The sequence below is a fragment of the Dromiciops gliroides genome, chromosome 6 (genome assembly GCF_019393635.1).
Source record: "Dromiciops gliroides isolate mDroGli1 chromosome 6, mDroGli1.pri, whole genome shotgun sequence".
Classification (NCBI taxonomy): domain Eukaryota; kingdom Metazoa; phylum Chordata; class Mammalia; order Microbiotheria; family Microbiotheriidae; genus Dromiciops; species Dromiciops gliroides.
Genome location: NC_057866.1, coordinates 208,261,411 through 208,283,363, shown reverse-complemented (window position 1 = coordinate 208,283,363; position 21,953 = coordinate 208,261,411). Strand labels below are relative to the sequence as shown.

The following is a 21,953-nucleotide window of genomic DNA, read 5'->3' as shown; positions in this document are numbered from 1 at the left end:
GTTAAGTGTCTGAGGTCGGATTTGAACTGAGGTCCTCCTGAATCCAGGGCCAGTGCTCTATCCACTGCACCACCTAGCTGGCCCCAGTATACTGAGCTTTAATAAGGTAGGAAAGTGGGTCGTTGAAGAGCATGGAGAACACTGAGAAATAGCATAGATACAACATGTATTTAGGACTGTGCACCATGTCAAAGGGATTGGGGAGGGGGATAATAGCAAAAGCTAGCATTTATACCATGCTTTAAAATCAGTAATTTTTTTCTTTTAAAAAATGTAACATTTTATTTTTTCCCAATTATATGTAAAAACAATTTTAACATTCTTTTTTTTTCAAATTTTGAGTTCCAAATTCTCTTCCTTCCTCTCCTCCCCGCTTCAATGAGAAATCAAGCAATTAATCAACAAAAAAATTTAAGAACCTACTATGTGACAGGAACTGTGCTACACAAAAAAGAGACAGTCCCTACCCTCCAGAACTCACAATCGAATGGGAGAGAGTACTATGAAAAAAAACAGGTTATGTACAGGATACACAGGAAAAACAAAGAGAGGGAAAACACTGTAATTAAAAGGGTTTGGAAAGGCTTCCTATAGAAGACAGGATTTTAGTTGAAACTTAAAAGGAAGACAGGGAAGACAGTATGTGGGATGAGAAGGAAGAGAATTCCAGGCATGGGGGATAGACAGAGAAAATGTCCATAGGGCAGGTAGGTGGCACAGTGGATAAAGCACCGATCTTGGGCCTCAGACACTTTACACTTAATAGCTGTGTGACCTTGGGAAAGTCACTTAACCCTCATTGCCCCACAAACAGAACCAAAAACAAACAAAAAAAAACCCCAAACAAAAAGCAAAACAATAAGAAAATGTTCAGAGCAAGGAGATGGAGTGCTTTGTTCTTGAAATGTCCAGGAGAGGCTAGTGTCACTGGATTGAAGAGTATATATAGTGGGGAGTAAAGCAAAAAAAGTCTTTTTTATCCTTCAAACAACCTGGGGAAGTAAATGCTATTAGTATTTCCATTTTACAAACAGGGAGAATGAGGTAGAGGTTAAGTGACTTGCCCAGCTTATCTGAGACTAGATTTGAACTCAGATTTTCCTGGCTTGAAGCTTAACATTAAAGAAAAAAAGAAAAAGAAAAAAGATCTTGGCAATGGTCCCATCAATTCCTGGCAAATAGAGAGAGAAGAAATGGAAGCAGTGTCAGTTTTTATATTCTTGGACTCAAAGATCATTGTAGACGGTAACTGTAATCATGAAATTAAAACATGCTCGCTCCTTGGAGGAAAACAAATCTGGACGGCATACTAAAAAGAAGAGACATCACACCTTGCCAGCAAAGGTCTCTATAGTCAAAGCTATAATTTTTCCAGTAGCTTTTTCATAGTATGGCTGTGAGAGCTAGACTATAAGGAATCCACAATTTTAAATTGTGGTGTTGGAGAAGACTTTTGAGAGTCCCTCGGTCAGCAAGGAGATCAAACCAGTCAAGACTTAAAGAAATTAACTCAGACTATTCATTGGAAGGTCAAACGCTGAAGCTTAAATACTGTGGCCACATAATGAGAAAAGATGGGACTCACTGGAAAAGCTCCTGATGTTGGGAAAGATGGAAGGCAAAAGGATAAAGGGATATCAGAGGAGGAGATGGATAGGTGGTGTCATGGAAGTAGCGAACATGAGCTTGGGCAGATTTCAGGATATAGCGGAGGACAGAAGGTTCTGGCATCCTATGGTCCAGGGATTGTGAAGAATCCGACATGACTGAAAAACAACTTCCTGACTCCAGGCCTAATACTCTAATCACCGAGCCACCTAGGTGGCTCTAGAAAGAGAATAGAGAAGGTGGCAAAGAAAATCTTAGTTCACATCACAATTCTGACTAACGCCCTATATTCAGGAAAGGATACAGAAACTTTTTTCTCTTCCATCCCTCTTTCCCCTCCTACTGCATGGCCCTACTCCAAAGCTTCAGAACACAGGTTAGTACTTAAACAGTATGTGTATATATATATATATATATATATATATAGTGTGTGTGTGTATAGGATGTAACATAATTATACATAATATGCAACATCTGATATCTAAGTATATAGCATAATATGTAATATATGATATGTATATATATGTTTAAAATAGGCTTTTGTGAGTTAACCTGGAGACTTAACCACTCTTTCAACGGAAAGGCAAATGCATTTGGAGTTCTAAACAACCAATGTATAAATATACCTTTAGAATAATAATAATAACCACTAACATGTAAATAGGGATCCTAAAGCTTACAAAGTGTTTTTCCTCACAACAGCCCTGTGAGATAGGTGTACTGGATGTACCTTTAATCTCAGGCTAAGAGAACTAGAGAATTTCAGTGACTTGCCCAAATTGGACATGCTTCTACGACAGTGTCTTCTCCAAACCAAAGAATTCTCCTAACAGGACCCAATTTGAGAACTCACTCTAAATTATGCTTAAAGAAAAAAAGTCTCCCACCAACAATTTAACATTCAGCAACACTGTTGTTCTATGCATCTGTATCTCAAGGTGGTTTCAATCAGTTGCCAGAGTAAGATATGATTCAGAATAAAAGCAATGAAGAGCCAAAAATATTTTCATTCCTTATGATGTTAACAGAAGTAGTGATCAATTAACCATTTGTTAACCATAGTGTTATCTCTCTCAATTAACCATTGAAAGAGAGAAAGAGAGGGATGAAGGGAAAGGGACAGAGAATACTTTTAAAGATATAATTGTATCTATCAACCAGTCAACAGATGGGTTGGCCCATCTGCTGACTGGTTGACAGATACCTTTTAAAAAGCCTTGACTATCGATTATAGATACTGGTTAATAGCTTGCTTAGTGCAAAATGCTGCGCACTGTTACTATTTCTGCTATTAGCTTCCAAAGTTGGGTGATTGTTCTTAGTTTTGAGTATTCATACGATGTTGCAAGGCAAGGGTGGGTGGAATCTGTGTGGCCTGAACAAAATTAAAATGTAATTGAGAAATGAAATAAATTAAAACAACAACAAAATATAATGTTAATATATGGTTTTCCTAAGAGAATACACAGCCTTCAGGGATGCTTGTGTAGGTTTGTCAGCATTCAGTCACTTTCAGTAATGTCTAACCCTTTGTGACCCCATTTGGGGTTTTCTTGGCAAAGACACTGGAGTGGTTTGCCATTTCCTTCTCCAGCTCATTTTACAGATGAGGAAACTGAGGCAACCAGGGTTAAGTAACTTGCCTAAGGTCACACAGCTAGTAAGTATCTGGGGCAAGATTTGAACTCCAATTCCAGTGCTGTAGCCATTGAGCTACCTAGCTGCCCTATGTGTAGGTTTAGTGGCCCTCATTTCTTTTTGAGTTTTATGTCATTGTTGTAAGACCCAATGCTAGGCACTGGGGCAAAACACAAAGAAACAGAAAAGACACCAACATCTGAAAAGTTAAATAATAAATGCCTAGGTCAAAGACTCATAGAAATACACACGATTCTTTGCCACATGTGATATACAGACAGTAACTACAATAAGAGTTTGGTGAAGGTTCAAAGATCAGAGCTGGCAAAGGCCTCAGAAGCACTTAGTTCAAATCCTCACTTTACAGATGAGAAAACTGAAGCCTAAAGACATTAAAGTGACTTGCCCAAGGTCACACAAGTAGTAGGCACCACAGGTGGGATCTGAACCCGAATCCTTTGACTTCAGGACCAGTACTTTCACTCAGGCTGGGGTCATCAGAAAAAAGGCTTCATAGAGGAGGCAGGATCTGAACAGGGTATTAACATAGGATGGAAAGGAAGAGATAGTATGTACTAATTATATTAATTTTCTAAATCAACATTTGTAATTCTTGACAAAAACTGTCCTTTAAGCCAGTAAAACATCCTTGACTTTAAATTTAATGTGTAGTTATAGTTTGCTATGCAGTTTCCCTAACATATTTTTATTTATTTCACTAAATACTTCATAATTACATGTAAAAAAACCCTATAAACTTCATTTTTTAAAATCTTGAGTTCCAAATTCTCTCCTTTTCTCCCCTTTCCTTGAGAAAGCAAGCAGTTTGATAGCTTGTACACATGAACTTGCACAAAGCATATTTCCATGTTAGCCATGTTTTTGCTATGCATTTTAATGTTATTTGCATGATGAAGAGGTATATTTGACAATGAAGGAAAGAAAACAGCTCCATCATTCAGGGAAAGTGACATGTTCTGGGATTTTTTTCAGCTCTTCAATTCTTTTTTTTTTTTTTTGCAGGGCAGTGAGGGTTAAGTGACTTGCCCAGGGTCATACAGCTAATAAGTGTCAAGTGTCTGAGGCTGAATTTGAACTCAGGTCCTCCTGAATCCAGGGCCAGTGCTTTATCCACTGCGCCACCTAGCTGCCCCCAGCTCTTCAATTCTTGATATGAATGTCATATGATCAAAAAGGTATGAACATGTCCAGAATCATCTAAATAAACAATATGGAATGCTACAAATGTTTATCAGCATCAACTTAAGCTGGAGGTGGCCTCAGAGGCCATCTACTTTAATTAAAACCCTCATTTTACAAATGAGGAAACTGAGGCACATGAGGTAATAAGTGTTAGGGGTGGGATTTGAACCCAGGTCCTTAGACTTCCAGAGTCAGATATCATACTATGCTTCCACCACAAGAGAGAGTCACACCTTTAGGACCACCAAATTCTATCCTGTTAATGTGATGGGGCATGTGGTTTTGAGGATTTAAAATTTATCTCCTTATAATTAAAAGCCTTTACCTCTAAACTCCCCTGATACAAGGGAAGAGATAGAGGCCTATTAGCATGGATCCTAAAGCAGAGTTGTGCTAAAACTATAGTTATTATTTCATCATTAATATTTTTGAGGGAGGTGTTAACAAGTTCCAGGCGCTGGGAAAAAAATCAGTCTTCATTGACTTTTGATGCCTTGGAGTTCTGCTACCAAGAAGTGAAAGCATGTTACCTGTTGGGAGCTATTAATTAATTCTTTGGAAAACATCCAAATGATATTTCTGAAGTGCCCTCCAGCAGCCAATGTGGCTGATTTAATCCATAGTACTTTGGGATTATTTCCTCTTTTGCAAGTCTTGCAGCTGGCTGACTTCAGCTCTAATGTGACACTCAAGAATGAATCATACCATGGAGGTCACATCTGCTAGGAAGCCTAGATGAAACAAGACAATTGCCTGGGGCCAGGGAGGAGGGATGGAAGAGTATGTCCACTTTTTAATATACTGTGCACCCATTCAAAGTGTTTTAAACATTTTTTTTTTACTGTACTCCCTCTCCCTACCTAAGTCCTCACCAAAAGAGGGACAAAGAGAGAGACAGAGAGAGAGACAGAGAGATAGACACAGAGAGAGAGAGACAGACACAGAGAGAGCACAAGCAAGCACAGTGAACCTCCTTGTCCCTCTGGCCTGGCTCCATTAGCCAGGTAGCTTTAATGCTTTGCTGCATGCTAAGGGATTGCATGCAAGCAAGAAACAAAATAAAAAGAAAAGAGGAAGCTCTTTTAAGTCATCATGGTTGAAATGAGCATTTCAGTCTGGCTACTGAGGGTACTTTGGAACACAAAGGCTATCTGGTACTTTGTTCAACCAATCCATCAACCGAAATTTAGTAAGTTCCTACTATGTGCTCACAATCTAATGGGGGAGACAATGTGCAAACAAATATTCAAATATTTAAATTGAGCTATATACAGGATAAAAAGAAAATAACAAAGGGAAGGCACTAGAAATAAGAGGGGTTAGGGAAGAAAGTAGTTCTACTCTTTTTTTTTTAATAGCAGAACCCTCAGTTCTTACAATTCAAGGCTTGAAATACTGGTGCAAGTTAAAAAGCAGGAGGGGGGAAGTGTGTGTGTGTGTGTGTGTGTGTGTGTGTGTGTCTCACACACATGCATTACTTTTATATATATATATATATATATACACACACACACACACACACACACACACACACATGTGTAGGTATGTATGTATACACACATATACATAATAAACCAAGAAACAACCCTAAAAAGGCTTTGTAAATGGACTTTGCAGGTAACCTTTTTGGAAACAGAAAGCCAAATCCAACTGCCTCTGTCACATCTCCACTCCTTCTCGCCATCTGTAGGGAAAACACGCATCCTGCCCTGGGATATCAAAGACACTCACAACAAGCCACCTTCCCACTGCAATGCCTCAGGATTCTGCAGTATCACTCTTCTGCCTGGTTCTCTGCAAAGTGAAGTCATAGGAACCCATCAGCCAACCTGACTTCTCACTACCCTGCCCAGAATCCTTTGTGAACCAGGATGAGTCATCGCTCCGAGAAAAGCGACAGGACAAAGTCTCTGGATGTCTGAGAGTGTTTCTTTGTCTTGCCCGTGGAGGGTCCCTACGCTGGGGAGGGCTACCCGCTGATGAGTCGGTGGGAGAGGTGCAAACAGACTGGCTGATCCAGTGGGGGGGGGGGAACAGGTCCACTCCCATGCATTAAAACCAAGTTAAAATTGTAATCCTCCAACAATAAACGCGTGCATGCCTCAGGTACCCTCCCCCCCCCCATCCAGTAAAGCTGATGATCATGTACTTACCAGTCTTAATTACAGTTCATACACATCTTCCCTTTCCCCTCTCTGCTTTATTGTGATGAAAGATGCACCTATCTCCTGTTTATCAACAGGCCGCTCCATTGTGCGCCAGATCAAAGTTGAGCTGCAGTAAGCCATTTGTCATAAATTCCAACAGCCGTAACAAGTCCTCACAGGCTTGAGCCTCCTCACCCCCAACCTCCCCCTTCACCCCTCCCCCAACTAGGGCTCGGAGTACGGGGGAGCCGGCGGCACCCAGCCGCTGACAAACGAGAGGCAGCCAAGCTTCGGTGTGCGGCTGCCAAACAAAGACATCACCATTTAGAGTGAGGTCACTGTGTCAGGAACTCGTTCTCAGAGTGCGGGGGATTTTTTCTCCTAAGTTTATGACAGGCCTGGGATACCATGGGAGAGCAGGCTGCCTCTTCATCTACATTCTCTAGACAGATTACATTTTTATCCTGCATCAAAGATCAATGAGGCAAAAAAATCATCAATTAGATCTTTGTGGAATGATTTCCTCCACACTATGGAAATGAACTAGCGTTTATTTAAGCACTTACGTTATGTGCCCAACACTGTGAGAAGCATTGAGGAGACGAATAAAAACATGCTAGACGGCCCATGCCTTCAGAGATGTTTTAATGGGGGAAAATCACCCATCAAAAGATCCTGGAAGGAGGGGAGAAAGGGGTATGGGGCGCTCAGAGTGGGGGATGGGAACACAGCAGCAGGGGGAGATGAAGCATGAACAGCCTGGGCCTCTCCCGAAATGGAGGCCCAAAAATTAATCTGAAGAGATGACTTGCACGGCAACGCGTATTTTAAGGGGAGAAGACTGCAGGCACTGAAGGCAGTTCCGGGATGGGCATCTGGGTCGAAGTGGCAAAGTGGCATCACATAATACAGACTGGCCCCAAGCGATACTACATAGCTGGTGTGTATATGGACAATATAAAGTTTAGCTAAGTAACCTAGAGGGTGAGAGTATTGTACACGATAGCGTGCTTTAGAGGAACCTCGCCCAAACTTCATCAATATTGTAGATATAAGGCCACTCAGGCATGACATTTTTTAAAGAGGTGGGAGTTAGGTAAGGGGAGGAAATATATGGAGTATCAACAATCACAGTAAAAGGAAATGGACATAAAGGAAAGAAGGAATGACAGAAATGAATGATGGTGGTGATAAGACTCCTCCCCATCAAAAACAAAACCACCAAAAAAAACAAACCAGAGTTATACAGTCTATAGGAAATTTTTGCGCACCTCTCTGAACAGAATATAACAGCCTACAATCCAAGTTCTGTGGTATAGTAAGATAATAAAAAACAGACTGGAATGGAATTGGGGAAGCAAAATATCTTAAGAATCGGGAGGGACATGCCACCCAACATGGAATCCCTCTAAATCCCTCCTGGCCAGAGGGCTCACCTAGCTTCTTCTGGACTATTTCTAGAGAAATAGAATACAGTCCCCTCCCTGCCCCCTTCTCTCTCTCTCTCTCTCTCTCTCTCTCTCTCTCTCTCTCTCTCTCTCTCTCACACACACACACACACACACACACACACACACACACACACACACACACACACACACACGACTTTCTGTTCCATCCATGTACAGTTCTAATGATTAGAAAGTTCTTCCAAACACTGAGTCAAAAATCTGCCACCTGTCGCTTGGACACACAGGTTCTAATACTGAGTAATGGAGCAGCCCCCCAAGTATTCCCTTTTCTACATAAGAACCCTTCACAATACTTGATGATAGTTTGTTGATATACTCCCCAACCCCTTCTCCTATGATCTTCAGACCCCATCAGCATACGAATTTCTCCCTCCTTATTTCTCCAAACGTTGAAAAGCCATTTGTTGGTGTCTTTTTTAAAATGAAGCACAGGATTTGAACTAGGTGTGACCAATGCAAAATAAAATGAGGCAGTCTCCTGCCTTGTTCTGGACACTAGAGCTAGGAGTAATGTAGCCTAAAATTATCTTTTTTGGCAGACGTATCACACTGCTGGCTCATAAGATATCAGTTAAAACTCCCTAGGTCTTTTTTTTCCACATGAACTACATGCCATTAAGATCAGGTAACCCCCAGCTGAGACAGGGAGACAGATAGTCACAGAGTCAGAGAGATTTGGAAAGATAAATGGATACATGGATGGATAGATGTGAAGATAGACAGACAGATAGATATAGATAATAGATTATACATTGTTAGATGATAAAAAGGCAGATAAATGGAATTGGGCCTGGAGTCAGTTCAAATCTAGCCTCAGCCACTCACTAGCTGGGTGACCCTGGGCAAGTCACTTAACCCTTGTTTACCTTAGTTTGCTCATCTAGAAAATGAGAATAATAATAACACCTACTTTCTAGGTTTTGTTGCAAGGCTCATGAGAGAAAATAATTGTTAATGGCTTGGCGAAGAGCCCGGCACGTAGTAAGAGTTATATAAATGTTAGCTATTAGCAGAATTAGACAGTGATGGAAAAAGAGAGGGATAGGGAGAGACAGAAAAGCAGAGATGGAGAGAACGAGAGAGGTAGGTAGATGGATGATGAGGTGTAAATATATACATATGTACAGGGGGTGCATACATGTGTGTAATATTTATATATATGTATTATATATATGTATATTTGTACAATTGATCTTTTTAGAAAACCTAAATGCAGTCATTTATTAAATTTCACCTTCACCAACAGCCCTGTAGAAACCTTTTATATTTGTAATAGTTACTCAACATATCAGTTAACGCTCCCAGTTTTCTATCATCTGAAAACTTGATAAATTCTGCTTTTTACAATGTCTCCTTCCAAATCACTGATTAAAAACCTCTGCACTGGAGAGGCTCTACTACCCACAGAGTCCTAGGGCATGCCATGAGGCACTTTGAGCCACGGATTTAGAAAAGAAATTCTTAACTTTTTTTGTGTCTTAGACTCTCCTTTTTGCACTCTGATAAAACCAATGGACTCTCATTTCCCAGGGGAGAAAGGGCTTAAGATGTAGTGGATTCCATTATACAGTTTTTAAAAATTTTATTTCATGGAACCCAAGTTAATAACCCCTGATTATAGAGGCACAAGAGACCCCTCCTAGGCCAGCAAGTCCAACACTCTCATTTTTCAGATAAAGCAACTGAAGTCCGGGCATATTAAGTGATTTGCCTAATAGAGTCACATGACTAGTTCACATCAAACTGGGATTTGACAAACTACTAGCTCCTGAACCTTTTCTTCAAGAGTGTTTTTGTGCTTCTTTTAAGCACAAAAAAAAAAATGAGTCTGCACCTGCATGCTGACATTTCAGCAGCATGCAAAGGCATCATATAAGGTGAAGAATGAAGTGTTACCTTTGGAAGAGAAGTGAATTTAGGCTAAGATCTCTTCTTTTCTCTGCTTCATCTTGTCTCTTCCCTCAGGGCCAAGGCCTCTCCTAAAGTGACAATTAGCTTATCTGATAAACTCAAAGAGCTAATGTGGGAATGGGAGAAAGCTCTACGGGCCCCTTGGGGCTTTTCCTCTAGTTCCTAGGCCACACAAGTTCATCATAAAGAGACTTCCAAAAATAATAACCAATCATTACTGGTTACGCAGGGGTTCTTAACCTGGAGCCCTGGATAGGTTTTGTTTTGAGGGGGAAGGGGAGAACATAAACTTGGATAGGGAAAAGATTATATCCTTATTTTCACTAATCTTTAACTAAAAGTTGGTGTTTCCTTCAATTACGAACCCGAAGAACAGCACTATTCTGAGAAGGGCACCACATGTTGCAGCAGATTACCAAAGGAGTCCATGAGAACCCCTTTTCTAACCTATTGTACAAACCTAAATAATAAAGATGTACAAACCAGTACAGATAAGGTGGGTAGGTAATTTTCCCCAGTGTTAACTGAAAAAGATCAAATGGAGTTCTGTAAAGTTACATTCTGAGAGGTATTTTGAAAATGGTTCCTTTCCCTTCCATAGGAGCTCATCCTGTCTAGGACGACAGGGATTTGTCGCTACTGATCCATCAATCTTATTTGATTATGGTTGTTTAATGAGTTACGAACCTCCTTAACCATACTTTGCAGCCCACAGTTCTCTAGTTTGTTCACAAAGATACCATAGAATCATGCCTATCAATAAGCAGGGCTAGTTTGAAATAGACATATTAACAAGAAAAGGCAAAAACTAAAGAATTCAAAGACACAAATCTAACCAAAAAATCCAAATGGAAGTTACCTTTGCCCTGGTTTTTTATTTCTATGTCCCTTTGGGAAAATTCAGATTCACGCACCATCTCTTGATCGTATTTTAGTCTTTCTAATACCATAGAATAAATTTATGGGGAAAAAGAAAAGAAAAAAACACTGGGGCAAAGAGATGGAAAATTGTAAGTGAAGGAAAATGGGTCATGATGATGTAATACCCACAAATATCTCCCATCTCCCATGTTTCCATCTTACACAAACCAACATTAAAAATAAACAACCCATAACTCAAGTTTATGATTTCCAATAAAGTCAGTGAGCTCAGTTACAACTTGGTGCCAATGAGGCCCAGGTCACAGTTTCAATCATCCCATAGTCTGGTTGGTTTCTTTATGCTTCATGGCCCCTGACAGTAACTCAACCCCAGGCAGCAACCAGTCTTATAAAGAGACCATGTGGACCACCTAAGACTATACAGATGCATTAGCAAAAAAACAAACCCCCAAAAAGCAACAAAAATACCTGAACATCAGTACTGGGGAATACATGTTCCACTAACTGTCTATCAGTGACCTCATCTTGATGATGGATTCTATATTTTGCACACCCTAGAATTTTAAAAGGGCTAAAGGAGAGAAAGAAGGTAAAAGGGGTAGAAGAAAGTATTAGGGTCTGAAAATTACAGCATTAATGGCAAAACAAAACCAAGGCTATAGTCAATTAACAAAGAGCTACTGAGCACTTACTTGTGAGGTACCATCGCCATGTTAGGAGGGATACCAAAAAGCATTCTTTGGTGTCTAACCACACCAAACACATACCATAGGTGCTTAGGGATCTTAAAACAAGGGAGGGGAGGAGAGGAGGGGAGGGGAGGGGAGGGGAAGGGAGCGGAGGGGAGGTGAGGTATAGTCTTTACCATCAAGGAGCTTGCAACAGAGCTGAGGAGACATAGCACATCTCCATGAAAAATTACCAGCTGATGCTTTTGCTTTACCAGACCTGTGGTTTCCCTTCCAGTGAAGAATTCCCTCTATCAGTGAAAATGGACAGCTGTTCAACAAATCTTGGCTTAGCATATGGCAGAGGGTATTGTGTTTAGTGTCTTGATATGTTTACCCAGGGTAATACTGCCCTGTATGTGACAGAGGAAGGACTTAAAATGAGGTCTTCCTGGCTCTAAAATCAGCTTTCTCCCCATCATGCCACACCATGCAGGAGAATATTATAAGTATCAAAAAAGTGGTACTAGAAAAAAATTTATAAAGAAAAATTTTTAAAGTGATTTAGTAGTTTAGAAGAAGCTAACAATGGGCTAACATCGTCAGGGAAATCTGAATGAACACAGACCTTTTGTTTTGAAAGAAGAAAAGAATTTGGATAGAGAGGAGTGGCAGGTTGGGCAGTGGGGGAAAAAAAGTAACTCCAGATAGGAGACAGGAGGTAGCTGAGCAAAAGGAGAACAGAAATGCATATTGACAGTGTGTGGGAGCCCCTAAATAAAGCAGCCTGGCTAGAAGGAATTTGTGTTAAAGAGTATTTAGATAAGAAGACTGAAAAGGTAGAGGTTACCATGTTTTTCCCAGCGTTGTATTTCAGGGTAACATTTTACTCTAGCCAATAAGTTCCATCTCCAAGGAAGGACCACTCCAGTGAAAACCTTAAAGCCTCTTCCTATTAGTTCTACAGTGCTCCTAAAGATCTTTGTACCAACTCTGTCAGGGAAGGGATGGGGAAAATGTGGGTAGTAACAGTCTGTTTTCCCCCTTCTGTTCGTGTGTCTAGAACTTCTGTATAGACATTTGAGTTCACTAGGACTCCCGCATCACACAGTTGGCACTTCCAAGGAACTGGACACAGGAAGGAAGGGTGGGAGGGGGGAATGGGAGGTTTTTCTTTGTTTCTTTTGTCTCTGAATCCTCAGTGCCCAGAACACATGGTAGACACTTAATAAATGCTTGTTGGATTGGATAATAAAAATAGGCTTGTGTAGGACATAGACTATTTTGTTCTAACTCCAAAGATACTACAACTACCACTCACACAGAGGTTTTATCACAAATTTTGAGCACATAATTCTTTGCATACTGGACGTGAGGTATAAGCCAAGAATCTATGCAAATGGGAACCCTGCTACAGTTGCAAAATTCTACATCAGCAACAGAGTCCAGAGTTGGGATGTTAGTTCCAGATGAGAAATCACAATGCGATGAAAAGGAATCCTCTGCACAGAAATCCCTGGACACCAAAACAGCACTTAACCATCCAGACTTTCTTAGATGCAAGAATTGATGAAAAGACCAGGCGTGACAAGAATTAAAAATACTATCAAAGTGGTCTCCAAAAGAGAAAGTCAAACCTTCTGAAATCTTTCTTAGTCAAGAGGTTACTAGGTCAAGTACATCTCTGTTATGTTAGGAAAACAATTGCAATTATAGTTGGACCAGACAAACTGGAATATAGACAAGGGCTCCAAATACTTGAGCAACAAATATTCTTGGCATTCTTGTCTATTATGGAGAACCCCAAGTGACTGGGGAGCATGTGTTTATTACACATTTCTGTACTGCTATATATGAAGGCTATCCAATTTTGTTCCTTAGGAATAACAATGACCATTTTTCTTTCTTTCTTTCTCTCTTTCTTTCTTTCTTTCTTTCTTTCTTTCTTTCTTTCTTTCTTTTTCTCAAGGGAATCAGGGTTAAGTGACTTGCCCAGGGTCACACAGCTATTTGTGTGTCAAGTGTCTTGAGGCCAGATTTGAACTCAGGTCCTCCTGAATCCAGGGCCGGTGCTTTATCCACTGTGCCACTTAGCTGCCCCAAATGACCACTTTATAAGGTTTACAAAGCATTTTCAGAGAATCAAAGGCAGCAACCTGGAAGGGATGTTAGGGGTTATTGGATCGAATCCCCTCCTTTAGAGATGAGGAAATAGGCAACCCAAAGAGTTGAAATATCTTGCTCAAGATTACACAGATAATAAGCATCAGAAGGATTTGAACCCAGGTTCTCTCACTCCAAAGAGAGTGTTCTCTGGATACTGTACTACCAAATAAGTGTTCTTCTGTTCATTTTACAAAGAAGGAAATTGAAGCTCAGTGGTTTGGGGTCTTGATGAGGGTTAGGTGTCTTGGAGAAGGAGCTTATTGGCTATAGTATCAGAGCTCAGATTCAAATCCACGTCCTCCTGACTCAAAATCTAGTACACTTCCCCCAGGACCATGCTGGAACTGATAATGATAGGTATAGAATATATGATAATAAGATAGAATCATCCATAAATCCCCAGAAGTTCTGTGATTTTGTTGGGATAGTAGACTCTTGTTACTGGAAAACCTTTCACCAAATCAGATCATAGCCAGTCTCTGACTTTGTAAATAAATCCCACAATTGCTGGAGGTATAGGCAGGGTAAGGGACTTGTCTAAGACCACACAACTAGAAAGTATCGAAGGTAGTATTTAAGTCCATGTATTTCTGATTCCCAGCTTGGTACTCTATCCATCAAGCATAGAATCATACCACCTTGTAAAGCGCAAAGGACTGATTACTTCCTTATCAGTATTTGAGAAGAAATAGATAAATATTCCTATGAAGAGAAGCACATTTTTCTTTCTTTCTTTTTTTTTTTTGGCCAGGCAATGAGGGTTAAGTGACTTTTCCAGGGTCACACAGCTAGTAAGTGTCAAGTGTCTGAGGACAGATTTGAACTCAAGTTCTCCTGAATCCAGGGCTGGTGCTTTATCCACTGTGCCACCTAGCTGCCCAAGAAGCACATTTTTCAATACTAGACCATTATATAAATTGTTTTTGTGTATCCAATCCTTCACCTTTTTAAAGTTGAAGCCCCTTAGTTTTTAGTAGATGATCCAGAGAGGAAATCTGATGGTATTAGGGAAAAGTACCCCAAAGTTTTTAACTCTAAAATCAATTTTTACATTTATTCTAATACTGCGCCATAAGACACTAAGTTGTTGCTGGCAGGGAGATGGTAAAAAGATAAATGGAATGGGAAAGTATTTATTTACTAAGTGCTCATGACATGCCAAGCACTGGAGATCTAACAGAAGATCAGAAGGGTAGCTGCTCTTGAACAGTTCCCACTTTGGTTGGGGAGACAAAACATAAATTGAGTGATCCACCTGCGGGATGGCAAGACCCAGTGGTTCTTGGGGTATGGTGGCAGTGAAGATGGGAATAGCCGCCATTTTAAGAATGTCAATGGTCCTTGAAGAAGAAGATGTTGTTCCCATTTCCAAATTTTACTGGTGTTAATTTCAGGGAGCATGTTTGGATAGTTCTGTGGTCTTGGCCAAGTCTTTACTAAATCTGAATGTGGAGCTCCTCTTAAGAGACTAAGTCTCCAGGTTCAAATAAAACAAATGAAAAGAAAACCCTGAAAGAATTACCTATTTCCCCAATTACTGTGACAAAATCTTCATCAATATTACTTCCCTCCCCCCAAGTCATCAGACTACAAACTATTATAGTCTTTATAAATTACATATAGCCAAAGGGGTGAAAAAAAAGCTTAGTACTAATTCCTTCCTTGACTGACATTTATGCCAGATGATTGTAAATAACTGACTTACCCTCTCTGTGTCCTAGCTGTATCATCCGAAATATAGAAATAGAGTCGTATCTTATGGTTTGTGTAAGGAAGAGGTTCCACTTGAAACTACATTATACTAAGAAACCCAGTGGGGCTCCATCTTTGATCTTCTTGCTATATTCACAAAGATGACACACAAGTCTCCTTGTCCACTCTTAGCATTTCCCCTTCCTCTCCATCCTATATACAATTCGCTAGACATTATTGAATCATCGGTCTTGGAGCACTGACCTGGAATGATGAAAATATCTTTTGTTTTGTTTTTAAAGAAACTAACATTATTGCCTGCCTTCATCAGGTTTGCAACATAATGAGAATAAATGAAAGGAAATGAAAAACAAATCACATAATCTCAGAGTTGGACAATACATGTGGAGGCCATCCAGCCCAGATTCCAACTCCATACAGGTCAATACCCTGTGAAATCTAACAGATTTGGCCCCTGCTTAAATACTGTCACCATTATGGGGAAGTCTTCCCAACATTCATGACAAGGCAACCCATTCCATTCCTGCATAGCTCTAAGTGCTAAAAGTAATTTCTCTATATGCCACTAAACATGTCTCCCCATTGGCCTTGGTTCTACCTTTGGGAGTTAAAATGAAGCCTAATCTTTTTCTCATGTAAAAGTTTTTTTCGACTTTTGAAAACAGTCCCCATGGCCCCTGTTTTCCACCATAAGCCTTCTCTTTTCTCAGAAAGAAGACACCAGGTTACTCAAAGTGTTTTCATAGGCTATACACAGGCCCCTTCTGGCAATGCTCCAGTTTATCACATCTCTAGCAGAACAACCAAAATTAAGCACAGATGTGGCCTGACCAGTTGATTAGCACTATTGGTTCCCATTTGGGGGTCATTAAAAACATTTCCAGAGAAAGACATAAACATACAAGTATATTCCAAACCATGTGACATTAAGTCAAGGACAACAGAATTTCCATCAGCAATGTTAAATTCATTATCCCATCATTAAAGTCAAATGCCAGTACCATAATCACCTTCCTTCCATACCTCTTCCCTCTTCCATTTTCTCATAATAGTGGGTAATGCCACTGTTTCACACATAGAATATCAGACAGTACTTCAGGGGGAATCACCAAAATCCCCAACTTGCACCTGAGCTAGAATTCCCTCCAAGTATCCAAGTGGTCACTCCAACTTCACATAAACAACTCCAGTTTAGGGAAATCCACTATCCTCTGAGGTGACTCATTCCACTTAGAATTTTTTTTTGGTGAGACAATTGGGGTTAAGTGACTTGCCCAGGGTCACACAGCTAGTACGTGTTAAGTGTCTGAGGCCGGATTTGAGCTCAGGCCCTCCTGACTCCAGGGCTGGTGCTCTATCCACTGCGCCCCCGACTTAGAATTTTTTAAAATTTAAATCAAATTTTATTTTTTCCAATGTAAATCTGCCCTCTCTTCCTCAGACCCTCAACCCCCATTGAAAAAGTTAGAAAAAAACCCTCTGGTTATAAACACATTGAGTCAAACTAAATAAATTCTAGCACTGGCCATGTCCAAAAAAGAATACTTCTCAATCTGCATTTAATCTATCACCTATCAGGAGATGAGCATCCTCTTGAATGCTGATTGTTCAATAGGATTTTGGTATTAAATTTTAAAAAGGGCTTTCCCATATATCCAGCCAAAATTTGCCCTTTAATAATTTCTATCTGTTACATCCAGTTCTGGGGCTAAGGGTAAGTGGTCCCTTCCTCATGAGAGCTCTGAAAATACTTCAATACACCTGTCATGTCCCCTTCCCACTGAAGTTTTCTCTTTTTTTTAGGCTTGGCACGCCCAATATCTTCAACCAATCCTCAGAGGGCAGTAGTTGTCAGTACCCCGCAAAACCCTGCCCACCCTCTCCTTCAGATGCTCCAATTTGTCCGTGTCTGCCAAATTATAAAGCACCTAGAACCAAACTCAATATGCCAGATGTGCTCTGAGAGTAGAGTCCATCAGAACTACAGTTTCCCTTGTTTTGAATGCTATGCTTTTACTTTCAAGACAGCATAATATCACATTAATTTTTTAGACTGCAATATTGCATTGATGACGATGATATTGAACTTGCTGGCATCAAACCCTACAATCTGATAATTACTACCTGTATGATCTTGAGAAAAGTCACACACACACACACACACACACACACACACACACTCATACACATATATAAATAATACCATTGTGTTTGTCCCTTAACCTCCCTGGGCATCATTTTCCCTTAACCACAGAATGGGACTACTACATAGCCCTTGAGGCCTACTTTTGACTCTAAGTCTTTAACCCTATGATTTTTCACATAATTTCCTCCTGTATTTAGATAGTTGAGTCTTTGAACCTAAGTATGGATGGGCCTTTATTCCTAGAAACTTTCATCTCATTAGATTCAGCCTGTTGAGGTCTTTTTACATCCCAATTGCCATCCAATGAGTAAACTATCCCCCCCCCCTCTGGTTTCCTATAATTTCTAAATTTGATGTATACTACTGAGGCCTTTGTCCACCTCACTGACAAAAAGGACAAACCTTGGGACAATCCATGAAAGACCTCCCTGCAGACTGACAGAATCATTAATCACTCAATGTTTGGAGCCAATCATTCAACCAGTTCCAAATCACCCTAACTCTGGTCTTGCCTATCTCCCCATCTTGTTCGCAAGAATACCAAGGGAGATCGTCAAATGACTCACTAAAACTACATCTATGTCATTCCACTAATTTACCAGTCCAATAAACAGTCAGAAAAGGATGTGGGCTTAGTTTGATATGAATTTACACAAATGAACTCCTAACAACTGTTTCCCTCTCTGAACAATCACATTCTACCTTCTTTAATCAGTTTCAGAATTTTGCCAGGAATCATAATTTGAATTTAGTTTGAAAAAATACAATTTCTTCCCTCTTTTGAAAAATCAGGAAGTATATTTGCTAATTTTCCAGTTCTATGGCATCTTTTATGTTCTTCAAAATTTTAAAAGCTCCTTGGTAATCACTCAGTTGAGTTCAAAATGTCAACAAAGAACTTCAGAATTATCTTTGTTGCTTCATTGCCAGCCTTTAACTCCACCATTTTTCAACTTTCTGTCAACAAATCCTGACCTTTATTCCAGCATATCTCCTCCTTATGCCCCCATTCTCCCTGTATCTGCTTTACCTACTTTCAGTGTGGACCTGCATCATCTCACAACTAAACTATTATCATAGCAGCACAGTGGATAGAGTATAGGGTTCTGGAGTCAGGAAGACTCATCTTCCTGAGTTCACACTCACTAGTTGTGTAACCCTGGGTAAGTCACTTAATTATGTTTGCCTCAGATTCCTAGTCTGTAAAATGAGCTGGAGAAGGAAATGGCAAAGCACTCTAGCATCTTTGCCAAGAAAACCCCAAATGGAATCACGAAGAGTCTCACACACACACACACACACACACACACACACACACACACACACACACACACACACACACAAAACTGAACAACAACAACAAATCATTATGCGTGCCCCCCCCACTTGAATCCTTATTGCTCCTATTAAAGCCCTCTTCTCCATATATCTTTCGTCTCACTCCTCTAGATTACATAGCCTATGCTCTTAGGAACATCTGCTACTCTGCTTTCTCAATGAAAACTTACCTGGGTCACCTAAGTTTATGTTTTTGCCAATAACAGCAGAGTCATATACATATCCATTGTGACGAGTCACATTGTTTTCATGTAGCCTTTCCCTTTAATGTAGACTTACCTGTCATTTAAAATATTCTCAATTAAGAATCTGAGATCCAAGAATTGTTGAGTTTTCAGTTGAGAAACCTTTCTTGATACCTCAAGTTGTTACTTGCCCTCTCCCCACTCAAAGAACCAGTAGCTCTTTATTTACATTTGTGTTGTTAATTCCTAGGTGAAATGTGACTTACTTGAGGGCAAGGGATGGTTTCAATTTTTTTTTCATCCTCCAGCACCTAGTAAAGTGTCTTGAACATAGCAAGTGCTTAAGATGGTTGAATTGATTTTGACTTTTTAAATTCATCTTGTTTCCAAAAAAAAAAAAAAAACCCCAAGGGAGTCCTTTATTGTGGTGGCATAGACTGGATTAATCCCCTTTTCCATTGGACCTCTCCCAAGGGTTAACTCATTTGAGTTCCATTTTGCCAAACCCTCCTCTAGGCACAGGTCAATGAGCTTTGTAAAGAGAGCTAGCTACATGGGACAGGAAGTAAAGAAAAAAGCCTACAGGAGTTCACAAACCAGATCATTAGGCCTTGAAAATGAACGGCATAAAACTTCAAGTGTGTGTGCAGCTCTGTTTCTTTTCTACCCTAAGCCTCCTCTACCCCACTTCCCCTTTAAACTATCACCCACTCACAGTGGAGTAGTACTGGATACTAGAAGGCACTCTTGGATTCTTCAGCCAGCCAGTGATGAGCTATCCAAAATGAGGACCAGATTCATTTTGGAAGAAGGAGGTTGCAGAAAAGTCCAGAGACGCTGAATCACCCAGGAATATTCTCAGAGTTATTCATGTTAGCTAACCTATTCCCATGAATAGGCAAGGAGGGTAAATAATTTCACCTCATGCCTTCCCTTTCCCTTTGCCCCTCTCTCCACCCACAAACCTATTCACCACTTAGTAATATTCCCCAGCCACAAATAATAAACTCAAAATCTGATGACTGTGTCCTCACCAAAAGAATTTATATAGTAACTATGCCTAATAGATTTTAACAATTTTTTCATGGGTCACAATACCCTGGGAAGGGTGTCTATAGAAATCTCACTTCTTTTGAAGAGATATTTTTTAGTTGGATTATTTCTTTTCACAATTTTTTTTATTATTTCAAGTATTACTTTTCACAAGGTGAGCTCATTTGATGGGAAGAGAAGATAATGTGTAATTCTTTCTGTACTGCACAAAGATGTTAGTTGGTGATTATGGCCAAAGTCTGTTTGTAATTTTGCCTAGTACTGACCTTGGGGGAGGATCACTTGACCTCTCTGGTACTCAGTTTCCTCAATTGTAAAATGAAGGGTTGGGGTGGGGCAGCTAGATGGTGCAGTAGATAAAGCACCAGCCCTGGATTCAGAAGGACCTGAGTTCAAATCCAGCCTCAGACACTTGACACTTACTAGCTGTGTGACCTTGGCAAGTCACTTAACCTCCATTGCCCCACAAAATTAAAAAAAAAAAAATGAAGGGTTGGATTAAATGACCTCTAGTTTTGTTATGTGGGGTTGGTATGGTTACCACAACTTCTGCTGACCAATGAGGTATGAGAATTGGCTTCCTTCAGAACAAACTTGAGAAAAGAGAGCCTAGAGCTGATTAGGCCTGGGAAATAGCCACCTGCCCAAAGACAAGGCAGGAACTTCCAGGCTTCTCTCTAGTCTTTGAAAAAATATATATATATATATTTAAGGGACAGCTAGGTGGCACAGTGGATAGAGCACTGGCCCTGGATTCAGGAGGACCTGAGTTCAAATCCAGCCTCAGACACTTGACACTTACTAGCTGTGTGACCCTGGGCAAGTCACTTAACCCCAACTGCCTCACCAAAGGGGAAAAAAAATAATATATATATATATATATATATACACACACATATATATACACACATATATATATGTATATGTGTGTGTGTGTATATATATATTTTTTAATAGGTGACTAATTTCATCTTAGAGGTGTGGCCTCCAGTCCTCAGGGTAGGCTAAGGAGCTTACGGAGATGCCAGCAAAGGAAAAACATGATTTTGGTCAAACTCACTTCCATGTGTCCTAACTAGATGGGGAAGGAATGGGGAAAATATTGAGAAAACTCACACAGGGGCTTCCTCTCTCGTACTCCCTGCCAGGCCAGCGTCTGGAACAGGGTCCACTGCCTCTTCCTCCTGGGTGTCCAGCCAGGAGGCCACAGCCAAGCGTCCTCCCCTCCTGAGCATCGATTCCAGTCCCATACATCTCTGCATTCTTCTTCTGCTCTCTCTCCCTCCGTTTCCTTTCTCGTTTTCATCCTCATGTTGGTTTCAGAGCTGTTAGGTCAAGGAACCTCAAGTCAAATAAGCCCAACGGGGGCCTAGGAGAAATACTAATTTGTAATCTAATTGTTGTCTCTTTAGCAGAAATGTCTCCATTTTGGTATCTTTAAGGTTAGTGCTAAAAATTACATCCTCACTTACTGGTAGCAATTTTTAATAGATTTGCATGTTTGTAGGGAGCTGGAAATTGCCCCTAAAGTTCATATGTTTGCTGGTTCTAATTAAATATCTTTCTGGAAAAACTGTGTGTCGGATTAGAATTCAGCACACTGCACTTTCTGTTGGCCAAATGAAAAAAATACCAAGGGGTACTATTTGGGAATACAAAACAACATGAGCCCAAATCCACAGAATTGCTCAGGAGAGGTCTTCAGCTTTTCTTTAAAAAAGAAAAGAGCTTCATTAAGATATTCTCTCTCCCCATCACAACTTTCTTTTCTCATTAGTGGTAATGATTTGTCCATTCTCATTCACTTCCTTTCATGTGAATTC

At 40.2% G+C, this 21,953-nt stretch overlaps 1 protein-coding gene across 6 annotated transcripts in view; it reads right to left on the bottom strand.

Moving 5' to 3' along the window:
- Window positions 1-21,953, bottom strand: part of STOX2 (storkhead box 2) — a 337,214-nt gene that overhangs the window by 50,220 nt on the left and 265,041 nt on the right. For 2 of the 6 annotated variants that reach the window (XM_043970547.1, XM_043970551.1), the window contains exon 2: window positions 21,247-21,455. The exons of 3 other annotated variants lie outside the window; for them this stretch is intronic. In XM_043970547.1, coding sequence (XP_043826482.1) covers window positions 21,247-21,442 — 196 coding nt within the window. In that variant the 5' untranslated portion in view covers window positions 21,443-21,455. Of the gene's footprint in view, window positions 1-6,602; window positions 6,752-21,246; window positions 21,456-21,953 lie in introns of those variants that run through there. One more of the 6 variants, XM_043970552.1, reaches the window with a different exon arrangement.